The sequence below is a fragment of the Pleurodeles waltl genome, chromosome 9 (genome assembly GCF_031143425.1).
Source record: "Pleurodeles waltl isolate 20211129_DDA chromosome 9, aPleWal1.hap1.20221129, whole genome shotgun sequence".
NCBI classification, from domain to species: Eukaryota; Metazoa; Chordata; class Amphibia; order Caudata; family Salamandridae; genus Pleurodeles; species Pleurodeles waltl.
In genome coordinates this window covers 889165088-889182137 of record NC_090448.1, presented here as the reverse complement: position 1 = coordinate 889182137, position 17050 = coordinate 889165088, and the positions used below count along the sequence as shown (strand labels likewise).

Sequence of the window (17050 nt, the reverse complement as noted above, 5' to 3'; positions counted from 1 at the left end):
ATGGGCAACACAGTTCTGTAGAAGCGAATGCCTTTTTACAGTTATCAGCAAAACCTTCTAAGGTACACTTTATTGTGGGTGGGAAATAATTCCTATGGAATAGTTTTGTGTTAAATTGACATTAAATGAAGTACAATTTCCCATGCTTATTTTTATGAAAATTAAGACAGTGTCCACCGTGTCCTAGCATCTTTAAGGAAACTGGTACCCATCATAACATAAATGTCATGGATATTGAATTTTAATTTTCACTTGACTTATAGCCACCTATTTTGGCTTTAAACTTACCTTGAGGCAGAAGAACGTCTATCAGCCATTCACTGTGATCCCTAAAAATAAGCAAGGGTACACATTATTGGGTTTTTCAATGCACATTTTATGTTTTAACTGTATATTTTCACTAACAAATATTAGGCTTATTTTTTATTCTCACTAATACACACCAAGAATCATTAAGCAATACGTTTGCATGGAGAGATGTTATTCCCTCTTAGGTAAAAGTGCAGTAAACAAGTTGAGCATAATGAAACAAAACCTTTGATCTAATGCAAGGGGCAGTGAGGTTCGAATTGCTGTGATGCTCCAGGAATAGCATAAAAAGATTTTCCACAATACGCTTGATGAATCCATAGGACCTTAGGGCCAACCCTTTGCTAAGCCCTGTTGTGGATTTTACCACAATTTTTATTCTAGGTAAACCAGGTGCAGTAAAGTCTGCACCCTTTGTTAAATTTACGACAGGTCTAACCTACCGGAATTTAACAATGGAAAGGACTATGGTATGTACTGTGACATGCAGAGTTTGGGAACCAAATTGCAAATTTTCCCCCAAAAAACTTGGAATGTGTGCAATTTACCACACATAATAAATTCCAGACCATGGAACATCACATTTTATAAATTGCGATAAATAGCACCTTCCTCTAGGGCACTTGTAATCAGGGCCAGTGTGATAAGTCCCAGTGGGAGTCTTAGTGAAACTTCAAGGATATAATTCTAAATGTCCGAAAACATCCCAATTTGTGAGGAAAAACAGATTCAGAGACAAAACAGAATGTACCATTTTAACAGTTATGTCTTTTTATATCACATATTTATTTTGGATTAGTTAGCTTAAAAAGTGCTTTTTCAAACGGAAATATTTGTGCAAAATAATAAAAGAAATACTGAACCATACTCTTTGGTCATCTTCAGTACACATAAGAGAACAATACTTACCATGTAGCTAATATATAATTTTAGAAAACCGAACCATTTGCATTGTAAAAACCATCTTCTGTCTGTAGAATAGTGATAGTTTTGAAATCGTTTGCTTAAAGGTTTAGCTGACAACGGGCATGTATTGGAATTAGAATGTTTAGGTTTGCTTATCTTTATGCATAGGCTCAGTGGGACAGGCAATGGTGCAAAATAGATACTTGGGAGGGTCTGTGACTTGCAGGCTCAACTCACATGGATATCTCACTGACCTGTCTTGCAGTCTGAGGAGAGATAGAAAAAGAAAAGAAATGTTTACCCTTACACTACCTGACTTGGCAGAAAAGGTGGTGGATCCACATACATCCCAGCACTGTCAGAATGGAAAAGATCTATAGCCACAAAGGGCAGCCAGGGAGGAATAATTGATGTATGTGAATTAATGGAAAAACGAAAACTGAGAAACCACATTAAAAGAAACCAAATCATGGGAAGACAAATGTTTAGGATATACAAATGAATCGAAAATTAAATGCAACATTTTAAAAGAAAGGTATTTTTAAAGAAATGTATAAAATTACATTAAACTTGGGCTGGGTTTAAAACCAGTGATGGGTTTTTGGATTCAGGGATGGGTAATGTTTAGGGATGATGAGTGTTTTTATGGGTCAGGAATTGGTGGAGTTCTGGAATAGAAAGGGGTTTTAAGGGCTATGGATGGGTGTGAGTGTTTTTAAGTAGCATGAATGGGTGGAGTTTGAGGGAGAGGAGGGGATTTAAGGATTCATGAATGAGTGGAGTTTTGGGGTGTGAGATGTTTTAAGGGTTCAGGGATGGATTAAGTGTCGAGGCATTGTGGGGTTTTAGGGTTCATTGATGGGTAGAGCATAGAGGCGATGGAGTTTGGGTGTGGTGGGAGATTGAAGGGTCAAAATTTGTTGTGCTTAGGCATGGAAAGGGGGTTTTAGGCTTCAAGTATTGGTGGAGTTCAGGGGTAGATGGTGGATTTATGGTGCCAAGATGGGTGGAGTGTAGGGTTAGAAAGATCTTAGGGTACAAGGATGGGTGCAGTTTGGGTGTAGTGATGAGTTTTAGGTTTACTGGATGGGTGGAGTTTCAGGTTAGAAAGGGCTTTTAGGGTTCAGTAATGGGCGCGGTTTAGGTGCGGTGAGTGTTTTTAGGAGGCAGGAATTGATGGTGCGGGGGTGAGGGATGGATGTGTTTAGGGGTGAGTGAATTAAAAGCATCAGTAATTATTTAAGAATATAAAAAAATAAAAATTGAAATAATGTCCCTTGAAGTAAAGCACTGAAATAAATACCTACGACAAAAATGTTTCTGAAAGTGAGACCAGCAGCCATTGAATTTACACCTTAAAAAAGCATGTAAAAGTCAATTTGTATGAAATGGCAAGTGCCTTCCATTCAGACAATGTTCATTAAACAGTGTAGGTGAAATGGTTTCTCAGTAATGGTATACCATGAAATTGTCCTTCTAAAAAATCATATAAAACCAGGAATAATAGGTCCCACACTCCTTTACCAAAAAGACCCATTCACCTTGCCTAAATGCAACGGAATTCGTTTAACGACCCCTTTACATTACCTAACTGCTGGAAAGAGTTATTGCCCAAAGGTGGAAATCATTAATTGACACTGAGGCAGCTAACAAATACTGCAGTGTAGTGTTATCTCACCTACTAGTACCCAAGTGGTCGACTACCAGGTGGGTAAAAGGTACCAAATCCCTTTGAACTGCCATTTGTGATTCCCCTTTTTTCCTAGAACTTCCCAAGTGCAGAGGGTGTTTGGTTATAGCCCTGCCATGATCAAAGATGATGGAAACTTCTTTGTCACCCAGTCCTTGGCCAAGTACTGGGGGTTAGTTTACCCCTAACCTAACTCTTGACTTGTAGATAGGTGCAATCTTTGTAGTTAATCTCAAAGGCTGAATACTTATTGATCAGAAGTAAGATCAAAGGTTGATTTACAATGATCAGCCACACAAGCAGAACTGCTACTATTCAGAGAAGCATACTTGTATTGGTCCCCTGATTAGGGACCAAGTAAATTGGGCTCAGTTAATGACTCCTAAAGAAGTGGTAAAAACACAGGTGTCATCATGGATGCTTCCTTAATTTTCATTAGGCAAATTAATACCAAAGCATCCTCACACTTTTACTCTTTGCGGATGCTTTGAAAAGTACTGCCTCTCCTGCTGAGGGTTCACGACATATGTGCTCTACGCTATTATTTTACTGCATATTGACTCATTTGGATTCCCAAGAGCGTTATCCAGATTATCCAACAAGTTCAGAATGTTGCAGCTCAGGTATTACTAAGTCTAAAGTTGCCCAAACAGTCACCCATCCCTAGGCCACACTTCTGTTCACCTCAAAAATCTTCACTGCCTTCTGAATTAGCAATGCTTACATTCTACAGCTCAGGAGCTGTCATAAGGCATCTTTCAAAACAAGATTGCTATTTATTCAATTTAGGCTGGTTTGTTGTTAATCAGGATGACTACCATGCTCCCCAGAAACGCGGTTATTAGCAGTCCTTTATATACAAAGCGTGCGATTAGGTGATTGTGCTTTCCCATTAATTTCTCCCAAATTGCGGAATTTGTTGCCTCATAATTTACAAGCTGAAAATAATTTCATGAAAATAACAATGGGCTTGAAAACCTGGCTTTTGGGCTGGATATCTGATCATATAATTATCATGAAGGCTTTTTGTCTTTTATAAATGTCACATCATCAAGGCTGATTAGGGCATCGTTTTAAAGGTTGAGCATGGTAAGCAATCAGATCTCACAGAATACAGTCTATGGTTGCTGGATGTGAACGGATTTTGACCTTATTGCAAAATGCAGCTCAATTCAAACTTCTCTAGGTAATAGGAGTAACAAGTGGAAGTGGAAAAGACAAAAAGGAGGGGAGGGATCACAAACATTCTTGTAAACATATTTCACTGAGTTTCTGTCAACAAATAAAAAGCAAGTAGGTGTTTTACAAACCACATTGGTGATGACCTGATTCCTGGATCGAATGATTAGTCACTGAGGGACAATGTAGTAGAGAGAAAGCCCATACTTCATGGCTATGGTTACACAATGCAGCGGGTCCTGCATAAATGCCCATACAACGAATATCAAAGAACAGTCTAATCAGAAAACACCTCATCTAAAATATTATTTGCCGAACTGTGCCTCAAAATAATAGCAAATGGGATGTATGTACATAAGATGATCAGTAAAATAATTAGAACCTCTTAAAATTTGCATACCTGATCGGATAGTCATTTGATCATCTAAAATATTATTTTTCGAACTGTGCAAATTTATAGCAAAGTGCTTAACAGATTGATTCAAGATATTTCCTTTCTTTTATCCCTGCAGTAATAAAACAATAAATAACCACACATATCAAATCAGACTGGAGTAACTGCAGATGAAAAATAGTTACTTTACACCTCATGATATTTAGTGATTTAAGAAGTGGCATTAAAAAGGCCTTCCTCTGCTCTTTGTATTGCTTACAGAATAAAAACATATGCATTTGTGATTGTTCTGTGCGCATATCACATGGACAGGGTATTAGGTCCCTATTGCGGTACACCTTAGGGGGATAAGCAACTAAAAAATGTTCCAGGCCCAGAAGAAACCTTGTCAGAAAAAATCTATGGTGCCGTGGGACAGTTAAAAGATAGGGTTCAATTTTGTATGTGGTACATTAGGGAAGATAAGCTATCACTATGCCTTTCCCCAAATCGTGCCTCTCTCTATCAGTAGCCAATTTCTCTTGAAATTCAATTTTTACTACTGGGATGTCCTGCTTGACTATGGCCCCAGGGCTAAAGATTAAGGCTGATCTGTTAAGGCTGCTCATGAACTCTGTAATGTACATAACCCAGGGACATCTCTGTACTCCATACAGCCTCATGCAGTCCATAAGCAGTGTCTGAGTAAGAGCTGCTTCTGGTCTAGTCCAAACAGACATCCAGAGGGCTAAAGGGGCTAACTTAATCAAGTCCTCCAGAAAAGGGAGACCTAATTCTGCATGTGGAATTGTAGCGGGGACGCTCTGTGAGACTGAGAGTAAACTTCTCAGAAATTTGCTTTCTCTTATTTGCAGTGATGATGCATATCTGACAATCGAAGTAGGCCTTGCCTTATAGATGGAGGTGATGGGCTTTAGTGGTGTGCAGCCTACTTTGATAATGAATTTGCATAAAGCTGGCACTGCTTGGTTGTATTGTGTGACCCTAATTTCTCTAAGGTGCTTCCAGGTAGACCCGTTATCAAAGGGAATCCCCAAATATGTGAAGGTATTAACCTGCTCAGTTGGATGCCTTCAATATAAAACTGGGGGGGGGGCTCTTGTTCTTGGGAGGCCACAGATCATAGTATATGATTTTGTTTTTTTTGTGGACAATCCCAAGGCCATCATGAATTCCACAATTCTGTTTAAATGTTTTTGAAGGCCCCTTTCCAGTTCGTGCCATCAGGACACTATCATCGGCATACATTACCGATTCTGGTCTGTCGGCAATCTTAGGGGGATCTGCCTTTTCATCAATCAGAGCTTCTCTAGACCATTTATATAGAATGTGAAGAGGAAGGGTGCAAGAACACAACCCTGCCTTACCCCTTTCCTAACCTTAAAGGGTCTGGTGCATTGCCCCTCTTGCCCAAATCTGACCTTAGATTCCACATCATTGTGAAGTTTGGCCAACAGGGGCACTATTTTTGGATTATCACCTTTATAAGTTAGCATCGCCCATAATTTGCTTCTGTCCATGTTATCAAAAGCTGCCGTTAGATCCATAAATGCAAAATAAAGACACCCTTGCTTCGTCCCCACATACTTTTCTCGGATCAGGTGGAGGTTCAAACATTGGTCGACTGTCCCCACCGCCTTCCTGAAACCAAACTGAGACTTGGAAATTATGTTATTGTCAAGAGCCCAGGCTTCCAAATGATCCAGGAGAATTCTCCCAAAAATCTTTGCAGTGGCGTCCATCAGAGAAATTGGACGATAACAAGCAGGATCACTATGGTCTCCCTCCTTAAAAATCGGGAGAATAATAGCACTGTTCAATGAAGGAGGAAGGACAGAGGTTGACGCAGCTCTGAAAACGTTTACCAAAATTGGAGCCCAAAGATAAATGTTATACTTAAAGAGATCAACTGGGACCCCATCTGGCCCTGGGGCCTTATCTGGCACTGAGCCCTTAATAGCTAGTATGACATCATTCAGGTGAATATCCAGTTCCTCAATGTCAAGCATGGCAGGGGCATTTACGACAGCCATTTCATAGTCATCCAATCGACCTTCATGCAGCTCTGTAAACTGACTGGCCCATCTCTGCTCTGGGATGTGTACCTCAACACCTTTGTTGGTATCAGAGCTAAAAAAAAGGGGGATTGACAACTTTCCAGAATTGCGCCCCGTCATTAATAGCTGAGGCAATGATCAATTTCTCCCATGCTTCTTCTCTTATGACTTTCTGCCCAGCTGAAGCTGCCTTCTTGTATTGAACCCTGCATTTATGACCTCTGATGATTTGTTTCTCGGAGTGGATTTTAACACCCATATGAGATTCAAATGGGCGTCAGTTGTTGATTTATTAAACCACTTTACAAGTTTGATTTTGGGAGATTGTGTAGGTAGAGTTAAATGTGCCCCAAGTGCCATGCAGATGTCTGCGAAAGCTCCCAGGACCTGGGACGGTGGGTAGCTCAGTGTTTAGGTAGGTTTCAAAGGTGTCCAAATATTTGCCCACAACCCTACTTAAGAGAGTGTTTTTGGCCATTTGTTGCCATTTACATAGCACACCTTCATTCCTATGGTATTCCACAGGGCCTCCCATTTTCTGCAGACTGTTTTTTTGGAACCATACTGGAACAATAGGACCAACGGATAATGATCGCTGAGGCCACTTGGCACAACCTTAAAAACACCCAGTTTGTCCCGCCAGACCTTGATATCATTACATGATCAATTAGAGACCTGCCCCCTCCTCCCAATGAAAGTAATATTGGGGAGAGTAAAGGTCAGTGAGATGCCACATGCCAACACTAAATCATGAGCTCTCATAAGATTATTTAGCTTGTCCCCACAGGGGTTGTGGGTAAAGTGGAAATTGTTGCAATTATCTTCATCATTTAATCCACAGATCCTCTCATGGAACAAAGGGAGTCATTGAAATCCCAACCCCGTATAATTATGAAATCCTTATCCAAACAACAAACCATTTCCTCAATGGCCTTCTCTAGGACGTGTATAATATCAACGTTAGATCTCACAAAATTAATATGCTAAGAATTGACCAGGAGCATTAACGGGCTGCCCTTCATGGACAGCAACACTAGTTGATAGTAAGGGGAGTCAGTTCTACATTTAGTTACCTTAGCGCCTGAGGTGATGTTGATCAGCGTCATCAGCCCCCCAACTGCTGCGGCCAACAGGTTTTTGTGTAGCCAAGTTTGTGACTGACTGAAACCCATTGATATAAATCGCGCTATTGGCTCATGTTTCTTGGGGGTAAACCACCTGCTTGTTTTCTAACAAGGCGAGCCAATCATTACTGTGGTATTTCTCCCCAATACCTGCTACGTTCCAAAAAAGTGTCTGCCAGTGCTGTGTGGAAGATCTTTCAGCCCCCGCATGCTGCAATATGGAAGTTTGCCCCTGTATATCAAAACTCTCAACTTCCAAATTCTGGTTGAGAGGGTTTTCCTTTCTAAATTTGTGTTCACTCATGCCCCCACTATGAGGACTATTTTGAGGGTGACTACAGTTATGATTGGCTATGTCTGCATTCATTATTTGTGTCAGAGTGAGCGAATGGGTCAAAGTCAAAGGCCTGTCACTCTCTCTAAGTCAATCAACTTCATCTAGATAATGACGCAGAGAACTATATCGGTTGTGAGTGGGGACAGAAAATTTAGAGGCATTACCAGGGTTGCTGTCGACACCCTTAGGTGACTGATAAAAATAGCCTAACGGTACAGCCTGGATGTTGACATTACTTTCCTGCGTGGTTTTCACACTGCTTGAATATGCATTCTACCTGCTGTGGATTTTTAAAATTTACTACCACACAATCACCTGGCGGGCTTTTCCTACTGTTACCCAGCCAAAGTACCCTCCTTACTCCAATAATACCAATCCAAAGGCACTCACTGTCCCCCCCAGTGTTTTGTTTAGCCTATGGACTACTTTATTTTTGATTTGGTCATCCTGCTCGTTAGTATTGAGTGACAGGGGTGGGACATTTTTCAACACGATTACATAAGGGGTACATTGAGGTGGAAGTTGGAGAATTTGTAGTTTTTTTCCCGTAGGCGAATTGTGTACTTTAAACTCCATCAGCCTTGTACTCCCAGGGGCCTGTCCTCTTCCAATTTTTCCCTAGAGGTGGAGATAGGGATTTAGCTGGAATTCTACTGCAATTGGCGGCCTGCTCCATAGGAGTGCTTATCAGCTTATTCGGTCCTCCTAATCTAGAAGGTTGGCCCTTATGACGTACCGCAGCACAATATTCTGGTGCTGGGCCTGAGGGACAGACCACTGTGTCCGGCTCCGTGTTCGGGGTAAGGATAAGGCTACACTTTGTGGATTCTAGTAAGTATTTTAGTGTGGAGCCTATACTCTGCAGCAAGTTTACTAGAGGTTTAAGGGCTTTCTGGATAACATGTAGGCTTTGTCCCCACAATTAGCCTCAGGATCTTGGGGACCCACAGGTTCCACCCTCTGTTTTTCCCAGCTATAGATGGCTTACAGGCCAAGGAATTGCCCCACTTAGACCCGTTAGATTTGGAGGCTTTTGGCTTGGACATGCTCGAATTCTAGGGGGTGGACTTCTTCCGTTTTATAGGGGGAGAAGCAGTATCTTACACACACACACCATGGCGTCTTTATCTTTAATGGACAGGTCATCTTCCCTACCTGAAGAGATGTTTAGTTCATCCTGCAGGATACACCCCTTTTGTATGCTTGATATCTTGCACCCTTTCTTTGCCTTACTAGCCTCCAGGGGGGCCCCGCCATCCTCCCCTCCCATAGTTACGGTGTTACTTGTCTTGGACATGGGAGGGGGCGGGGAAACAGGTTTTTTTCCTTGATAACCCAGTTTTTCTTCGACCAATTCAATTTCAGTGTTTAGTGCAGAAATGGCCATGGTAAGGTATGATACTATGGAAGCTGTGAGGTTAGTATCTTTAGAGGAAGTCATAGTGCTCACCTTTCTTTTGCCCATTTTGACTTAAGTGCAATAGAACCAAGCGGAAGAATACAGCAATACAATATAATGTAATGTAGAGTACCAACAAGGCCTGCTTGGTGATAGATGTTAAAGGGGTGGCCCAGTCCAGGCTCCTTCTGGCACCGATGGGCATGGGCGGGACCCACATAAACTAATTTATCCATTTTCATTTAGCAATCCACACCCGTTATCTGTCTCTCCACATGGTACGATTACTAGCACACTCTGGCAATATCCCTTTTAGTCCCGCCATGTAAAAAAAACATTTTCAGTCTAGGAATATCTGCTACAACTTGTTTGCGAGGATGGCTTCCCTAATGGTTCATCATCATTGTCACTCCCAAACTGATAAGAACCCCAAGTTGACGACCATAAACATTATGGATCGGCTTCGCTGGCAGTTACATGACAGTAGTGTGGGGTTAGTTGATCATGTTTTGGATGCACAGTGTCCAAAAGGGAAGAAAAGCAATACAAAGTCACACTGTTTGGCTAATTTTGATGTCAGAGTTTTTTTTTTGTTCAAAGAGTTTTATTGCATTTAGTACAAGGCCATAACATCAGACAGACGTAAATGAGTGAGGTATCCGGAGTCTGATATTGAGTTTGTTCATGATCCAGAGTCTGGCATAGGAGACATTGTCCCCTTTGTGGAATTCTTCCCTATATACGTACATATATGTCTAGAGAGTGCCATATTGCACTGGATATGTGGGGCGCAGACTGTATTTTAGACTGTACAGTGCAAGCTCCTCTGAGATATGAAATCCAAGGCCACCAGGTGTGATGAGATAGGAGAATAAATTACTTTCATTTGGACAGGATGACTTTAACTGCAATGGTCTAAAGCAATATCACTGGTGTTAAGGTTCGCTGCAGTTACCGAGGCCCAGGGACCAAGAGCTGCTACTGGAAAGTTTAACGTGATACTTAATATATCAAATCAAATATACTTGATAATTAATTCTGTATCGAATGCCAATATGGTTCTAAAAGGTTGCACCCAAAGAACATGTGTTCTTGAGAGCCAGACTTTAGGTTACAGTTCCAATATATATCATTATCTCGTAGGCATATTTTATGCAGTCTAGATGGCATCCAATGTAGCAGATGTATTGTAAACATAAAATTGAACTGTATGAGGGAAGGGGCAATTTTGTTACCTAGTTATGATTTGGCAATTTTTTGCCAATTTTCAACAGAGATGTGGTTAAATATCTCTGCATTGAAGTATTTAGTCCATTCAGTGAGCTAAACAAAAGGTTGTGTCAATCCTGGGTCAGATAACAATTTGCAAATCTTTGAGGCAATATGCCTGAATATTGCCATGACACAAGTCGGGACGGTAAGGACAGGTGTTTGGTAACTGTAAGCTTTGACAGTTTCACTTTTATTTTAAGAAAACTGTAAAAGTTTAGATTTGAAAGGGCATATGTACTGGCTAACAACGAAAAAAGGTGAGGATCGTCACTATTATCATATAGATCTTTGATTAATCTAACACCTTTGGCGGCCCACTCGGCTGTAAACTGTGTTGTAACTTCTGTCTTAATTATAGGATTAAGCCAAAATGAAGCCCATCTGGAGTTATGGATAGGCACTGGCAAGTTTTGTCGAGTAGTTTAAGAGCATTCGCATTATCTGTAAATATTCGCTGGGCACGGGGTGGCAAGAATTTAAACATTGTAATAAAAGAGCAGGGACTAAAGGAGGTTCTATGTCCAACCATCTGGGAGTATTAGGTGTTACTGGGAGTAGCCAAACAGCACCTTGGGCTGCTAAGAAGGCAGTTTGATAAAGGTTCCAAACTGGAAAATTACACCCACCATGAGGAAAACTCCTTCTAAGCAATTTGTATGAGATCCCTGCTCTTTTATCACTCCAGCAGAATTTTGAGGTTATTTTTTCGATTTCCTGAAAGGAGAAGGAAAGATTAAGTGGTAGCATAGAAGAAAATATATTATTGGGGTAATCTTCATCTTGAGAGTTGAAGCCTGCCCTCCGAAGAGATGTACTTATGCTGCCAACAAGTATTTAACTTTGGAGATAGTCTGTGACTCATCGTACTGTACAGTTTCAGTTTGATCACTGCAGAACCAAATACCAAGATATTTAAGATGTTTGGGCTGCCATTTAAGTCCTAAGTCACCCAGGTGTGAGGGAAAGCACAGGTTATTCAGAGTAAAGACCTCTGTTTTATCTTTATTTAGGGTATATCCAGAGACTCTTAAAAACATATGGATGATATTGGAAATACTTGGGATTGCAATCTCGGTGTCTTCTTTGAAGATAAGGATATCATCTGCATAAGCCACAACTTTATACATTTTAGATCCAAATTGAAGGCCTTAATGCACCTTTGATTAATTTAAGCAAGGGGTCAACGGCCAGTGAGAAGAGCAAAGGGGAGAGGGGGCAGCCCTCTCTTGTACCTTGGTGTAGATCAACGTTTGAGGAGGTGGTGCCATTAATCCTAATATTTGCTTTGGACATTGCATATAATGCCATCACTTTAATGAATGAGTTGCTGAGGTTATGAGTCTCAAGAACAGCATGAAGAAAAGGCCAGATACTTTATTGAATGCCTTTTCGGCATCAAGTGCAATTGCCACTGTCGGGATCGAGGAGAGACATAATTTTTCTATTATATGACAGAATGTACGGATATCATCTCTGGCAAGGCAACCTTTGACAAGGCCTGTTTTGGAGTTGTGAATAAGTTTGGGTATGTGATTTTCTAGTCTTATGGCTAACATTTTGGCAAAAGGTTTTGCTTCCATATTTAAAAGTGAAATGGGGCGGAAGTTTTTAGGGTGTGAGTGATCTTTTCCTTCTTTAGGAATAGCCACTATTATGGCCTCAGAAGCCATGCCAGAGACCTTACCCTGGAGGGCAAAGTGATTGTTTTTTATAGATGCTTGATGATCGAGGATGGAAAAACTTTGTAAAAGATAATAAGAAAGCCATCAGGACCAGGTACTTTCCTGGACCTGATTGATTTTATTGCCTTACTAATTAATTCCATTTCTTTTGGTTGGCTCAAACTGTAACGCCGCGCTCTGACGCGGCGTCTCTTTCTGTCCTCGCGGGTGGAACGCGCTACCCATATTCGGAGCGCCGTTCCCCGCGTTTTTTGACTATGCTTTCTGGGAAGCATATATTTCGCTCCCGGTCGCGCTACACTTACTTGTAGCCCTTTTTTCTTCGTTTGTTTTTGTTGGTGGGTTTTTGTTGGTCCTTTTGCCTGTCTCTATCCATGTTGTGTCCATCTTGTCTTCTTCGTGTTTTTGTCCCAGCATGCTCTGTTTTTCTTTTATACTACTTTCTTTTTCCTATACTGGTCTATGGGCTTTTCCCAATCCAAGATGGTGGTATTTCCTTTTCCTGTGATGTCACTTCCCTTTTCTCAGTATATAAGTCAGTCAGTCTTGTTCCTCCTTGCGTTGCAAACACTTCCTTCTGGTTGTGCTGTTCGTTCCTGTTCTTTGTTCCTGCCTTTTTGCCTTGGGAGATTTTTGCCTGTTCTTTGTTCCTGCTTTTGCCTTGGGATATTTTTGCCTGTTCCTTTTTTCCTGCCTTTTACCCTGGATATTGCCTATTTTTGTTTCCTGTTGTCAAGTCCTGTTTTTTTTTGTTTTCCTTCAGGAGTTCCTGTTAGAGGTTTTTTCCCCAGTGTTGGGGTTTTTTCCCTCTGGGACTCCTTCTGGAGGGTACGGTCTGCTTTGGCGTAGCCTGTCAAGCGGCACCGTGGCTACTAGAAGGGGTCGCCCTTATCTGGGAGTATCCAGGACCTGTAGAAGACTTGGTCTATTCGCGAATCCGAAATCCAGAGGTGAGAAGTCCAGCGCAGTTCGTAACAGATTGCAACGCCAAAAGATTCTGCGTTGCGAGAGCGCCATGGAAGATCCACAGGGAGAGGCGTCAGAAAATGCTCAAGCCATGTTACAGACTGTCCAACAACAAGCCCAAGAGTTACAACAGTTACGGGCAGAGAACACTGCGCTACAACAGGTCTTGTCTTCCCGATCAATGGACATACCACCCGTATCTGCTACTACTCCTCGAGATTCCGGAGATCCTTTAAAGATGAAGGAATATTTGGACGCCCTGATGGTTTTCTTTGCCTTTCGTCCACTCCAGTTTTCTTCGGATAAGGCTAAGGTGGGCTATCTGATCAGCGCCTTGTCTGGTCCAGCGCTTGCTTGGGCGACTCCTCTGGTTTCTGCAGATGACCCAGTCCTGGCTAACTATTCTATAAGTCCAGCGCAGTTCGTAACACAAACATATCCTCTGTGCATCCGAAATCGAGGCCAAGGAAAGACAGTTAAGAAACTCTAGGCACTCTGATTTGGCACCTACTGATTGTGAAGTGTAAAGTTTTTCATAGAAGTTTTTAAAAATCTCAAGTATCTCCTTAGTTTTGAATTTCTGGGATCCATCTTGGGCTTATATATGTGAGTTTTGGTTACTGAAGTTGATAGATTTAAGACTGATGGCAAGTTGTTTCCCAGCTTTGTTGCAAAAAAGGAGCTGCCTTGATTTTTGTGTATGAAGACACTAAGGGGGTTATTCCAACTTTGGAGGAGGTGTTAATCCGTCCCAAAAGTGACGGTAAAGTGACGGATATACCACCAGCCGTATTACGAGTTCCATAGGATATAATGGACTCGTAATACGGCTGGTGGTAAATCCGTCACTTTTGGGACGGATTAACACCTCCTCCAAAGTTGGAATAACCCCCTAAGATTTGCCCTTTTACTCACAAAAGAGTTATATAAATAATTTTATTTTTTTGATACGTTAGGTAGGGCTTTATTGTTAGAATGTCTAAACTCTTCTTTTTACTTTTGATTTCAGCACCTGAAGAGTGCAGTGTTTTTTATAATTTCACCATTTTTTATCAACATACATTTAATATTATGCCCTTTGATGGCATATTTGAATGCGTCCCACAGAGTTACCAGAGAATTGACAGTGTTCATTTTGTCTAAAAAAGTGATCTATTTCAAGCTTAAGGTCTGCAATGTCCAGGTCATTGTTTAGTAATAATGTGCTTAAGCGCCAAATTTTGTTCTCGCTGTTTTCAGGGAGAATATGGATGGACATTGAAATCGCTCATTATTAGAAACGAGAATATGGTGGATCTTAGCATCTACAGTTGCTTTCGGAAGTGAGATGTCTATAACAAATAATTAGTCAATGTGTGAAAAACTAGAGTGAGGTGAGAAGAAAAAAGCAAAATCATTATCTTTGGGGTGAAGATGGTGTGACAAACAAAGATTGAGCATTTATTTATATGCCATGGGGGTTTGAAATTTGTAAGTAGATTGCCGATATAAGATGGGGTCCATTGGAAGATTGATATCCTCACCCACTATCATTTTAGAATCTTGATGAATGTCTGTTAATTTTTTTATGACTGAACTCCAGAATGATGGGTCATATTTATTTGAGGCATCAATTTTCACAATATAAAGATCATAAGATCAGTTATTCAATCTGATAAGAAACCACATTCTGAAGCTAAAACAGTTATCTTAGATTTGTTTGGAGATTAGGGTGAGAACCCCGTTCTTCTTCCCAGAAGCATGAGAACAAGTTACATCAGAGACCCAACCTTTCCTCAATAGAAGAACTTCTTTGAAGCTGATCTTAGTTTCTTGGAGTACTGTCATATCTCCAGCTAAATCCTCATGGTAATCTGAGATTTTGGTTCTTTTAACAGGGTGATTCAGCCCCTTAGTGTTCAAGAAAACTACATGTAGTAAAGACATTTGGTGATTTTCTCAGGTGTAGGGGGCATGGAAGAGGCCTTGAAGGAATTTAAGTTTCTCACTGGGTACCAGATAACTCAATCGAGAGAGAAAATAGGAGAGTTGGGGGTAAACAACTGAAAACCTGGGGGACTCCAATAGGCTTCAGAGGAGTACAGATACAGAATATGACTTCTTCCCACCAGGGGATGTCTGTAGCAGACAGAACATGGGGAAAGACATAGTCGATCACAGATGTAGCAAGTAAGCTTGGCAAAGATAGCTGGCCAGATAAAAGGTACATGTGTGGAATACTAAGGATGAGGAGGAAAAATCCTAATTCGGGATCTAGCAGGGAACGATAAAAAGAAACCCAATAACTTAATGAGCTAAGTGACACTAGTAACAGGAACTTTGAAATCTATACACGCCTATAAAGAGCTATGTCAGAACCAAAACACACTATAATAGATCAGCCCCACACAGGTAAGCTGAATATGAAAATTGCAGATAAAGTTAAGGGGCAGAACCCTCAAAAAACTGTTGGAGAACCAAATTCAACACAGAGTCCTTGCATAAGCATGGAACCTAAAAAAGGAAATTCATGAATATCTGATATACACAAGTAGTCCAGTGTGTGAACCGACAAATGTCCATTGATCCTTTGGCTAGATAGAGGCTTCTGTTTTAGATACCAAGCAATTAACCAGTGATGTTAATGAGTTAATTCCAGTAGACCTAATCGCAGATCTACCTACGAAGCCTATAGTGTATATAATAGGCTTGACCTATATAGGCGATCTAGTGTTGTGGAATGAACCAGAAAAGGAAATACATGAATATCTGATATACACAAGTAGGCAATATATGGACCAATAATCTAGTGTTGAAACACACAAGTGTGCATGGATCCTTCAGCTAGATAGAGCCTTCTGTTTTACATGCCATGTAATTAACCAGTGATGTCAATGAGTTAATTTCAGTAGAACTAATGGTGCAACTACCTACGAGAGCTATGGTGTAAATAGTAGGCCTGACATATAGATGTGATCTAGTGTTGTGGGTGAGTAGAAACACAATTATAGAAGGGAAAAATATGAGCAGTGCCAAAGCCATTGATAGCAGCTCAAAGTGTTTGTGAGCGAAGCAGGATGGGTGGTCTTAAATTGGAGGTACCTGTGAGTACAAATAAGAACTGTATTACTCATAGGGCAGACAATAATTGAATAGAAAATGAGGTTTTATCTTGCATATAGGAGGAAGTTGCTGATTATAAACAATCCTAAGAAACCTTGTATATATGATCATGTGCGTTTAAACAAACCTAGCAGGGCACTCAAGCAGGACAACATATAAACATATAGCAAACTCTGTGAAGTGAAGGCCAGTAAAGGCTAGTGAAGGCTGATTATAAATGATCCTAAGAGACCTTGTATATATGACTGTGTGCTTAAACAACCCTAGCAGAGCACACAAGGATGACAACATATATACATGTAGCAAGCTCTGTGAAGTGTGGGCCAATGAAGGCTAGTGGAGGTCAGATGTCAGGATCTGGAATCTGAAACAATTATCCTCGAATAAAGGGGAGGTAATTATCACAGAAAAAGGATATTTGTAAACTGTCAACTATGACATAGGTTCACAGACAGGGTGAGCCAGCTGAGTGAAGATTTGTTGACGTACCAGACAGAGAGGTAGAGTCTATATGTGGTTACGGTTTGTTGTCTAGGAAGGTTGCCAAGTCAGACAGGTCAGAGAAGATGTTTGTCTGGCCTTTGAATGTAATTCAGAATTTTGAAGGGCAAGAAAATGAGAATGGGATCTCCA

At 40.9% G+C, this 17050-nt stretch overlaps 1 protein-coding gene across 1 annotated transcript in view; it reads right to left on the bottom strand.

The window, feature by feature from the left end:
* The window catches only part of UNC79 (unc-79 homolog, NALCN channel complex subunit), a 770017-nt gene that overhangs the window by 635841 nt on the left and 117126 nt on the right, over nucleotides 1-17050 (bottom strand). Inside the window, exon 10 of the mRNA XM_069208227.1 lies at nucleotides 289-329. Within this exon, the coding sequence (XP_069064328.1) occupies nucleotides 289-329 (41 nt within the window). The remainder of the gene's footprint in view (nucleotides 1-288; nucleotides 330-17050) is intronic.